This window comes from Lutra lutra, chromosome 11 (assembly GCF_902655055.1).
Source record: "Lutra lutra chromosome 11, mLutLut1.2, whole genome shotgun sequence".
Classification (NCBI taxonomy): domain Eukaryota; kingdom Metazoa; phylum Chordata; class Mammalia; order Carnivora; family Mustelidae; genus Lutra; species Lutra lutra.
This window is the reverse complement of record NC_062288.1, coordinates 84451187-84463159: the sequence shown is the minus strand read 5'-3', so window position 1 is coordinate 84463159 and position 11973 is coordinate 84451187. Positions and strand designations below refer to the sequence as shown.

The 11973-nt window shown below is 47.5% G+C and overlaps 1 protein-coding gene across 2 annotated transcripts; it reads right to left on the bottom strand.

The window, feature by feature from the left end:
- Window positions 1-1240: 1240 nt before the first annotated feature.
- FSCN3 (fascin actin-bundling protein 3) lies at window positions 1241-10715 on the bottom strand. Of its 2 annotated transcripts, none has more exons than XM_047695189.1 (7): window positions 10344-10715; window positions 8714-9410; window positions 8261-8379; window positions 5343-5502; window positions 4692-4862; window positions 4174-4374; window positions 1241-1954 (listed from the first exon to the last, which is right to left on the bottom strand). In XM_047695189.1, the coding sequence occupies exons 1-7, from the start codon at window positions 10482-10484 to the stop codon at window positions 1764-1766; spliced, it is 1680 nt and encodes a 559-aa protein (XP_047551145.1). In that variant the 5' UTR covers window positions 10485-10715; the 3' UTR covers window positions 1241-1763. The 2 variants fall into 2 exon arrangements, with proteins under 2 accessions (XP_047551145.1, XP_047551146.1); XM_047695190.1 differs by having other exon boundaries at window positions 1784-1954; window positions 4174-4379; window positions 10344-10713.
- Window positions 10716-11973: the final 1258 nt, after the last annotated feature.

The window sequence follows — 11973 nt, the reverse complement described above, 5'->3', positions numbered from 1 at the left end:
GGGTAACAGACTATGTGGGGTGTGTGTGTGTGTGTGTGTGTGTGTGTGTGTATCTCCGTGCAAATGAATGCTCGTGCATCTAAGTTTGTACATGCATTTATGGAACGCTGAGGAAAAGATTCTGCATTAAATGACCCCAAAGTCCAGTCTCTCTGAAGAGTGTACTGTATTCCAACTCATATCTCTGGTCTATTCTTAATGTTCTCTAGGAAAGGGATACCCTGGGCTCTAGCATTCTAAAGCTTTGCTTGCTAGATTACAATTTTTACAAAATTCTTTCCTATCTCTTGGGGTGCTTGGGTGGCTCAGTTGTTTGGCATCTGCCTTCGGCTTGGGTCATGATCCCGGGGTCCTGGGATGGAGCCCCCCCATCAGGCTCCCTGCTCAGCAGGAAGCCTGCTCCTCCCTCTCCCAATCTCCCTGCTCTTGCTGTCTCTCTCTGTCAAATAAATAAATAAAATCTTCTAAAAAAAATAAAAATTCTTTTCTATCTCTTGAGGAGAAACATACTTACAAAAACCAGAGGTCATTTTCCTCTATGCAAATGGAATCTCTCCCATATTGTGGTTTTAGCTTCTTTTCTTAACAGATTGAAAAACCAGGCACTCATTATAGTATGGTGCAATTTTCCCGAAGTGGGGGTCAGACATCACTGTTGGTATTTGAGAACATTTCAGGAGGCATGTAGACACTGCTTTAAACAATATTTAGTCAGAAATGAGAATATTATTCCCCTTTTGACTTCCTTTCAAATCTCATTGTACTGAAGAGAAAGCTTTCATTTTGGTCTTCTGTAACAATTGTTAACCTTTTTTATAACAGAGGGAAAGGGAACCTCTGGTTCTGAGGTTTGGGCAGGGGAGGGAAATCTAACTAAGATTTGATAACATCACTTAGTTTTCATTGTATTTATTTTTAAGGTCACTTTCTATTTATGGCAAGTGAGTCTCCTATTTTGTGATAGTGATTAAAATAGTCCTTTTTTATTTTAAAAGATTTTATTATTTATTTGACACAGAGAGAGAGATCACAAGCAGGGGGAGGGGCAGGCAGAAGGAGAAGCAGGCTTCCTACTGAGCAGGGAGATTGATGTGGGGCTTGATCCCAGGACCCTGGGATCATGACTGAGCTGAAGGCAGACACTTAACCATCTGAGCCACCCAGGCACCTCTAAAATATTCCTTTCTAAATAAAATTACTTAAAAGTTTATGTCAATAAAGACGTTGATAGAACAAATGGTAGATAGATGAAGGCCAAAGTTATAAAGACAGTACAAGAATGATGTTCATTGTGGAAGCTCTGTTTTGATGGAAAGAGTAGTGGACATTACAATCCCCTAATCGAAGAATTGAGTCAGAGCTCCCAGTCATGGGACCCTCACTTCAACTCCCTGTAAAAGGTGGGCAATGACAGGCAAAGTACCTGTCTTGCCCAACTGACAAGATCGAAGGTGAGATGATTGGTCAATTTTAGGCTATCTAGGCATAAGATGTGTCATGATCATTACCCTGTGCCCATAGGACTCATAATCCTTCATTCTTTCAAAACCCAAAGGACATCTAATCATTTCTGGATTCTGAATCCTTCAGGGCAAAACTAACTTCTCACATGATTACTGGAAAAATTCTTATGGTCCTGTGGGGATGGGGGAAGATCAATGGAAGCACTGGTGACCATTTGGTCTTGCCTCTTCCAGATAGAACTTGTGGGGGGCTTGGGGCCTTGGACTCCACCCACCTCCAGACCCTTATTCTGTACTGAGTCAGATGCACACAAGGGCTCTTGGGGGTGGCCTTTTGTGTATTGTTGCTCGAAACAGATGTTTTGCTAAACTGGGTAGGGAAAGTTGTGTAACAGATATTCTCATGGATCTTGACTCTGGGGTTCCTGTTGTGTTTAGTGCAGTAGTTTCTCCTGGAGAATTTGGATTTCCATAGGTGGCATCCCATTGACCTGGAAAGGGAAGAGGAAACAGAAACCTTGAGTCAATGATTTGCTGATTTGCTGGAAAAATTTGGTAAGATCAACTGGGAAAAGGCAGAATAAAGTGATTTGTCCCATTATTATTATTTTTCTTTCTTTTTTTTTTTTAAAGTAGGCTCCACACCCATCATGGAGCTCAACACAGGGCTCAAACTCACAATCCTGAGATCAAGACCTGAGCTGAGATCAAGAGTCAGACGTTTAGGTGACTGACTGTCCTGTTTTGTCCCATGCTTGATGAATGTGAAGTTGTATGTGTATGTGTATATGTTGTATGTGAAACTAATTTATAGGCAAAGGCAGTAAAAATTATTTTTAATCAGATTAATGGTATAAAAAATAGCATCAGAATTCAAAGGGATACTATAGTCAACAGATACGATTTACTAAGAATTCAACTGGATTGGGGAAGGCTTCTGATAAAGGACCCTGCACTAGATTCCAGGCTGCTTACTATACATTTTATAATCATCATTTCTCATAACACAACAAAATCCTACAAGATATATACTCTATTCCCATTTTATTGGCTAGGAACAGGATTTGAGAGGTTCATTTTTCCAGGGTCAAACAAGTTTAACTGAGAAAAATCCAATGAGAACCCAGTTCAATGTCTAAGAATGAGCTATTAACCACGGTGATACATTGTCTACTGGAATGTCATGGCCTGGAAGGAGCCTGTGAAATTTAGTTCCATTGAAACCCTTTATGAAACAGATAAGAAAACAAGCCTGGTGGAATTTCATTTGATTTTTTTTTTCCACTTTGGCCCTAGCAAAGGGTTTGTTTAGAAAACCAGTAGAGGGGTGCCTGGGTGGCTCAGTGGGTTAAAGCCTCTGCCTTCGGCTCAGGTCATGATCCCAGGGTCCTGGGATTGGGCCATGCATCGGGCTCTCTGCTCAGCAGGGAGCCTGCTTCCCTCCTCTCTCTCTCTGCCTGCCTCTCTGCCTACTTGTGATCTCTGTCTGTCAAACAAATAAATAAACTCTTAAAAAAAAAAAAAAAGAAAAGAAAACCAGTAGAAAAAAAAAAAAGAAAACTAGTAGAAAATGCAAGAAAGGAGTGAACATATATAGTGGGGGTCCATATCTAGATCCATATGGCTACTTAACCTTCATACCATCCTATGAAGTAGATATTATTCCCATTTTACAGCTAGGGAAACCAAGGCCTAGAAATGTTAAAGCAATTTCCCCAAGGTTCCAGGTCTATGTGATACCAAAACCAAAGGTTTTCTTCCCACAACATCCTCATGCCCTTCCAAGCCAGGAAAGTGAGGTCAACTGTGAGGAAACTGGGCAAAGAGCAGTGAGGTGTCCTGAAAACCCGTGAACAGGGAATGATTTAGGAAAGCAAATTTGGCATGGAGAAGAGATGGGATGGACGGATCTGGAGGCAGGGAGTGCTGCCAGGGAGCCCTCATCACAGTGCAGGCTTTGGGTGAAAAGCCTGGATTCACACGGTAGCAAAGGTAGTTAAGAATGAGCAAGTGCTCAAGTCATGGTTATGGAAGTACCCAAGAGTTTTCAGGGTTTGGTAAAGGGAATGAAAGGGAGGAAGGCAAGATGGTGCTGAGATCTTGATCCAGAGTACCTGGGAGGACAGCAACACTCTAGATGGCCCTGGGGGAGGACTGGAAGAATCATCTGCGGAAGGGATGGGGAGGAGGCTGATTTTGAGAGGTTGGCAGGATGAAATCAAGTCAGTTGTCAATCAGAAAGTTGGAAAGAGAGGAGGTTAGTGTTCAGGAGAAGGATCAGAGCTGCAGATGCATACCTGGGAGCCATCAGCACTCCAGGGATCCAGGGGTGTAGGGATGGAAAGTGCATAGCTTAGAAGGCATACCCTCAAAGTTACCTGTCTTCCCTGAGAGTGGGGCAAAGCTCTGCATCTTAACACAGAGAGATACACCTGATTCTGTCCCCTGCAAGCTTGCTGGCACACACATGTCAGTGTGGTCTCATCATCAGAAACCTAGATCTGATTTCCCCTCCTTTCTCCAGCAAATCAGTCTCTAGAAGCCCCGAGAGGAGAGTCTGGATTTGGAATAAATGTCTGGAGCTGATCTGGTTGTGGGACAGAAGTCAGTCCACAGATGTGTTTTGGTCTCATGCTTACCCACTTCCCTTCTTTCCTTGCCCCTCAGCTCCTTCTCCTCTACCTCCTGGTCCTGACCCACTTGATCTTACCTAAAACTCCCAAATACACTCTTTGGTAATCTCTTCGCTGTCCGCCAACAGGGTGCCGCTTCGGTCGGATCGCATATAGAAGCCATTGGGCGCCAGCACCGTGAGCAGGTTGCTCCCGTGAAGCTCTATACAGAAGTTGAGAGCAAACTTCCCCCAAGGACGAAAGGTGCCGAAGGATGTTATTGACCAGAAGGATCCACCCTGTGCTGGGGAGGGAAGGGTAAAGGATGAAGTCCTCCCGCTGGATGGCTAGAGGAGGCTTCCAGCAAGCGCGCCAGCCCCTCTGACTTCCCCACTCCGCCTACGTAGGCAGGTCCATCTGTGGAAACGTGGGAGGGCTGGGTTTGGGTCTACCAACCCACTCGGGGGGGCCTTGACATGTGAAAACAAAGAGAAACTCCATTTTTCCTATTCTGCTGAGTAGGCTCTCAGCAGAAGACATTGGAGTCTGAGTTGGGGCTAAGGCAGGACAAGACCGTGAACCCAGGAGAAGTTCACAGAAAAGAGGAACTCCTCACCCTGGAAGTGGTAGATGCCCTGGCGGCAAGGCAGCAGGTGGATGCAGTCGGGCTGGTCCATATTGCACTTCATGAGGTCATGCTCTGAGGACGTGCCCACATACCCATAACGACCTCGCAGTACAAGGAAGGGCCGGTTAGCTAATCGAATCCCAAATTCCTCATTGGGGCCTGGAAGAAACATAGAGGAGTTATCTGGATGAGCTGCTTCCAGATGCTTTCCCAGGTAGAAGCAGGAGGAGGGACATTAATTGCGGGTTGTCAACATTTAAACAATTACTAAACACCTACTAGGTGCCAGATCTTAGGCTGGGTGTTTATGAAATGTCTGTGAAAACACTTAATACGGTGTGGAGCCCAAGAGATTTTAATATCCTTCCTTCCTTTGAGAGGTGTGAATCTATTTAATCTTCACATGACTCCTGGGAGGCAGGTAGGTTGGAGAGCACCCCCCTTGGTAAGGGAGCTAATGGAACTGGGGCTCAAAGATGTGTTTGCCCAAGTGATGACAAAAATTCATTGTCATTCAGCAAATTCAGTGATTCAGCAAATGCACAGACCCCAGCTCCAGTTCTCTTTCTATTACAGCCCAGCTCCCTCTGAAAGCATCTCTGACTTGGGATAACCTGGCAGGAGGGCCACTCTCCTCACCTGGAATGGTGGCATTGGCCATCAGCAGGCCATTGTCTATGATGCCCAAGAAGCGTCCATTGGGAGACTGCAGGATGATCTTGCCACAATTCCAGTGCACTCGGAAGAAAGTATCAGGCTCCATGGGGTGCCCATTAGCCATCACTGTCCTGTGGCGCCTCTGGAGAGATTACAGGGAGCAGACAAGAGAAACAAGGACAAAATCTCTGCTTTCTTCCCATCATTTTTATTCCTAGACCCTTTCCCACATTCCACCCACTGGCTTTCTTCATTCTCCCAGGGCATGCTTTATGCTTTCACATCCTTTCTTTTCTTTCTTTCTTTTTTTCTTTTTAAGATTTTATTTATTTAGTTGACAGAGAGAGAGAGAGAGCATGCACAAAAGCAGGGGGAGTGGGAGAGGGAGACGCAGGCTCCCTAGGGAGCCTGATGAGGGGCTCTATCCCAGGATCCTGGGATCATGACCTGAACCAAAGGCAGATGTTTAACTAACTGAGCCACCCAGGTGCCCCATTTTCACATCCTTTTTGGAAAACATATTGTGGTCTCAGCTCCCCCACTTCCCCAATCTTGGCTACATCCCAGAGTCCATTATCAAAAAAGGACCTGGATAACCACATGGAGAGAAATAAACCTCAGCCCAGATACCAAAATCATTTCCAAATGGATCAAAGACATAAAAATGAAAGCAAAACCATAAAACATCTACAAGAAAACCTAGGAGAAATTCTTTGCAACACTGGGGCAGGCAAAGATTTATTGGAACCAAAAAATCACTAATAGTTTGCAGAGTGGAGAAATTGGACTTCATCAAAATAAAAAAAACTTGCTGCTCAAAAGACACTACTAAGCAAATGAAAAGGCAAGCCACAGGTTGTGAGGAAACACAACACATATATTTGGCAAAGAACTTGCCTTTAGAACACAGAAAGAACTCTTGACTTTAGAACATAAGAATACTTACAACTTGATCATAAGATAACCCAGTGGGCAAAAGATTTGAACAGACACCTCACAGAGAAGATATACAAATGGCCAATAAGCCCATGAAAAGATACTCAATTTTACTAATTATAAGAGACATGCAAATTAAAGGCACAGTAAGATGTCACTGCACATCAGAGTGGCTAAAATTAAAAATACAGACAATATCAAGTGTTGATGAGGATGTGGACCAGTTAGTGGAACACCTATACATTGCTGGCAAGAATGTAAAATAGAATACTCACTTTAGAAAACTATTTAACATTTTCTTAAAAATGTAAACATGGGGCACCTGGGTGGCTCAGTTGGTTAAGTGTATGCCTTTGGCTCAGGTCATTATCCCAGGGTCCTGGGATTGAGTCCTGCGTTGGGCTCCCTGTTCAGCAGGGAGTCTGTTTTTCCCTTTCACTCCACCCTTCCCCCAGCACCCCTGCTTGTGCGTGCTCTCTCTCTCTTTTTCTCTAGCTCACTCTCTCTCAAGGAAATAAATGCAATCTTAAAAAATTTTAAAAATTAAAATATAAACACACATTTATCATGTGACCCAATATTTCTACCCCTAAGATTACTGAAAATACAGACCCACCAAAAACCTTGTAGGCAAATGTTCCTTGCAACTTTACTTTTTTTTTTAATTTTTTTTTTTAAAGATTTTATTTATTTATTTGACAGAGAGAAATCACAAGTAAGCAGAGAGGCAGGCAGAGAGAGAGGAGGAAGCAGGCTCCCTGCTGAGCAGAAAGCCCGATGTGGGGCTCGAACCCAGGACCTGGGATCATGACCTGAGCCGAAGGCAGCGGCTTAACCCACTGAGCCACCCAGGCGCCCTTTTTTTTAATTTTTTTTAAAGATCTTATTTATTTATTTGTTAGAGAGAGAGAGAGAGAGCATGAGCACAGGCAGACAGAGTGGCAGGCAGAGGCAGAGGGAGAAGCAGGCTCCTTGCTGAGCAAGGAGCCCGATGTGGGACTCGATCCCAGGACGCTGGGATCATGACCTGAGCCGAAGGCAGCCGCTTAACCAACTGAGCCACCCAGGCGTCCCGCAACTTTACTTTTTTAAAGATTTTATTTATTTACTAGAGAGAGAGAGATTGAGAGACAGAGATATTGAGAGAGAGAGAGAACACAAGTGGGGAGGAGAGGGAGAAGCAGGCTCCCTGCTCAGCAGGGAGCTTGACATGGGGCTCCATCCCAGCATCCTGGGATCATGACCTAAGCTGAAGGCAGAGGCTTAACCGGCTGAACCACCCAGGTGCCCCGAAACTTTATTCACAATAGCCCAAACTGGAAAGGACTCAAGTGATCATCAACAAGTAAATGGATAAATAAATCATGTGTGTGTTGATGAGTAGAGTATGGGAAACTGCTCAGCAATAACAGAGGATAAACTACTGATACACGGATCATGAATCTCAAAAATACTATGCTGATGAAAGGAAGAATACACACGGTAACATGGTGTGATTCCATTCATGGGAAATTCTAGAGTAGGTGACTCTAATCTGCAGCGACAGAACAGTAACGGGTGGAGGGGAGGGCAAGAGGAAAGGGGGACTGACTACAAAGGGGCAAGAGGGAATTTCCGTGGTGATGGAAATAATCTTTAATGTGTGATTGGGTATACATGTGCCTATACATGCATGAGTGTATACATTTGTCAAAACTTCTTGAATTGCACATTGAAACGAGTGCAGTGGATTGTATATAAATTGTGCTGCAATAAAATTGGTTTTTCTTTTTTTTTTTCTTTCAAAGAGGCCCCATTGAATGAAATTGGGCCCATTGGTTGAAAATTGACAAGGGTCTCCACCCTTGTCTCCACCGTCCTCCACCTCAGCCTCTGGTCACCTGCCTTGAAGAAGGAGAAAGTATGTCTAGAATGTGAGAGCTCAGAGATGAAGGATTCCCTCGCTCGGAAGGCCAAGGTCTCACCTGGGCTAGGTAGCAGCCATTGGCTGCACGAAGCTGCAAGGTGGGGCTCTCATCGTCGCATTCAAACTGGAACAAGGACATTGGGGTTATGTGCTCAGAGGCAGCACACACCTCGACATCTGCAGAGAAAGATCATGTCAGAAGGAGCCAGAGCCTGGTTTCAACCTCAGTCTCAGCCCCTCCTCCACACCTTCTGTCTGGGTTCCCTCTGGTTCCCCTCCTCAGCCTTTACCACCTTCTGCAGACCACAGGAGCCTGGAGAAAACCCAAGCTATTCCCTGAAGTCCCTGCCCCTGCCTTATCACCCTACTCCATGGCCTAAGAGATCCTGTTGGGACCCTACGATCCTCCTTATCAGCAGCTTCCAAAATATCTGCTGCTCTCCAGTACATTTTTCTCTTTCCAGGAGCCAGCTCTCCCTCCCTCCACAGCTGTCCTAGAGCCAGCACTTGCCATAGACGATGGAGAGGAACTTCCGAGTCTTGGACCTGAGGCTGACCCAGGTGGGACAGCGCTGTAGAATGAACCACTCCTCACCCCTGTGGGGATTGGAGCCCAGGCCCAGAAGCAGGCGTGTTCCCTGTGGGTACAGCATGCCTCCTTCTCCATCGCTCAGGGCCACGAGCCCTCCCGGCCGCACCTGCATGTGAAAAGCCGTCTGTGCTGAGGGTTGGGGGACCAGCCGGTCTACGTGGGACAAGAAGAAGTGTGTTGAGGTCTCCAGGTGGTAGCATCCGTCTTGGAAATGCAACAGGAAGCCACATTCCTCCAGGCAGGGAACGGGCGCATCCACCCAGACACGGCCCACAGTGGGGTCAGCCCGGGCGTAGCAGTGGCTCACAGGGCTGTAGAGGATCACATGGACGTGCAGGGCCGGACGGGGGGTCCACATGTGATAGGCTGAGAGGACCCTGGAGTTGCAGAACACATCTTCACCGTCAGACTCCAGGTAACGGCCACTAATTATGCACTGGAGGGTCCACTTGCCATTGCGGTGGAAACGCAGGAGGAAGCACCCGTGGTGGCTGGTCCTGGGCCGGCCGTAGCATAGACTGCCGTCTGCCTCGCACAGGAGGTAAAGGCCTTGCAAGCCCCGTAGTCGGACCACGGCCTGTGCGTCATGCTCATTGCTCACCAAGATTTCCCAGGTCTGGAGGCGGTGGGAGGGAGAGGCAGGAGATCAGTATTGCCGAATGACCAGGCCAGGGTGTCCAATGCCATCATGCCTGGCATCATCCTAGAACCTTCATGGCAACCAACCACCTTCCCCTCCACATCGGCCTCCACGGAGACTGCCAGCTCTCCCACCCTCTCATCCAACTGATCAAAAGATTTCAGGAGACCTCTCCTACTGGAATCAGGGCACTTCTCAAGATCCCAAGAAAAGTTCTAAGGACCTGCCTCTCCCAGCTCACCGAAGGTAAACTTCCTTCTCTCTTACTTGGTGGCTTCCTTCAATGCCTAATTTTCAAAGAAGTGCTTTGGTTTAAGTTTGACTTTTCTCTTCCTCACTGTTGCCCCTGGAGAGCATGTTAACTAACATTCCCCTCCCCAGAGCCCACCTCCCCAGCAGGGCAGGAGAAAGTCAAGACCTCTTAGATTGGGGCAGGCAGGCCCAGGCTCCAGGCATAAGCATTCCCAAACCACAAGCCACAACCGAACAGAATCAGTCCATCCCTACCTGCACTGCACCCCCATCCCCGACCCGCCGCCGCCCCTGGCACGCCGGAGGCCCACAATCCTGCCTTCCAGCCTGGGCTCTTCACCTCTCCTCTTTGTGATGACACAACCACCTGGTGCTGGGGTGGAGGGAAGAAAGCAGCCGGAGAAGGCAAGGCAGCAAGGGCTGAGGCTTTGCCTCTCGGAACAGGTTGAGAAAGGGAGAGAGGGAGGGATCGAGACCTGTGAGCAAAAGCCTGGGGTAGGAGGGTCTTGGGCTGGTAATGGCAAAGGCTAGGAAAATGATAGCGAGTGTACCCCAGCCACCACACACACACACACACACACACACACACACACACACACACCACACCAGAGCTTAGCCACTAGGAAAGAGGACTCTCATACAGGTTTGCCTGGTTACCTGTCTCCGGCCCAAGCCCTTTGCAGTAGCAGTGACCGTGTTCTTATATGCCTCAAAAGTGAGGTAGGATCCTGCCCAGCTGATGAGCCCAACCCTTAGCTCCTCAGGCTTGGGTCTTCGCATCCACTCCACCTCCTCCATGGGGCCGGCACCACAGGTGATGACTCTGTCCGGCCCAGCCTTCCCCCCAGTGGTGCGGTTCCACAGGCCATAGGGCCTGGAATCAGGCCTGTAGTACCCACCAGAAGACGTTCCCAGAGGGAATTTCTCGGGCAGAGGCTGGCCTAGGGCCCAGTGCCTCTGTGACCCGGGAGCATTGTGACTGTGAGGGCTGCCTCTTATCCATAGTGGGGAAAGGGCACTGGCCCGGCCATAGTCAATCCACAGCCCAGAGGAAGTGGGTCTAGGGCCTCTGGTGTCAAGCTCCCTGTGCAACTCCAGGCACCAACAGAGCTGAGCTAAGACTGGGAATCAGAATTCCAGCCTGGGCCAGTGATAACCTGTGACTACAGGCAAGTGTCTTCCATTCCTTGCTTCTGTTTCTCACTTTAATCACAGGGTAAAGACCAACCTCTTTCCTCCCCATGAAGTGAGGTCTACTTGGCTCCCTTGGGACTCAAGTGTTTTTCGAGTTCAAGATATCCGGAAAAATTTATTAACTTTTACAGCCCTTGGGAGAATGAGGCCAAAATGTCTCAGAGAAGGTGCTTTTCAGGGGATGTGAGGAAACCCTAGATAGATAACCAGCAAGGATCAAATGACTCATATTCATCAGGAAGGGTTGGCTCAGAGCAGGGGAAGGGAAATGTCCTAGGTAGGGAGAGCCCTGGGCATCTTCCTCATAATCCCCTGCCTCACTGTTCCTAAGGATCCTGACCCTTCCCCTCAAAGGGTCCCTGTTGGCCAACAGCTTCTGGGACTCACTTCCTACAAAGCTCCTGGAGAAAATCAGGCCAGTAGTTGGAGAAACTGACCACATGAAAGGAGAAAGGCAAGAAGAAATAATGGTGGCAACGGCAGGTTTTGTTTAAGCTTTGCAGGGATTCGAAGAACGGGCAGAGTGAACCACACCTGGAGAACCACCCACACTCCTGGTTCCGTGCACATACTTTCCTCTTTCCGCCGTGGGGGCGAGGTGGTACAGGGCCAGAGGTGTCCTTTAGGTAGAAAGAGTTGCCTCGAATGGTGAGGAACTTTAATCCTCAAGGATTAGAAGGACCCTACGGTGTTTCATAGAATAAGGCTAACAGAGTAGTAGTGACAGAATCACCTGTGTAATTTCTAAGATGCATATTTTTGGGCTTCAGATCAGTCCTAATAAATCTTATTTTCTGAAGTGCCCCTCGGGGTGCTATTGTTAATAAATACCGCCCCCCAATTTTAATGTTCACAGTAATCATTAAGAACCACCGTTCTAAGTAGCTAGGAGATGGAAAGGCCCAGGATGTAGGAGATTTACAGAATCATGAAAGTAGATCCCCTCAGCAAAGGCCCCCTGGAATTGGGGAGTGCTTGTAGCCTCAAGAATAAGGAGGGAGAAGCTGAGCTGGATGAAGGGAGCCGGTGTGTGTGCACATGGGGGAGGGGGTCGCTTTGCAGTCTCCGTGGCTCTGAGCTTCCTTCCTATCGC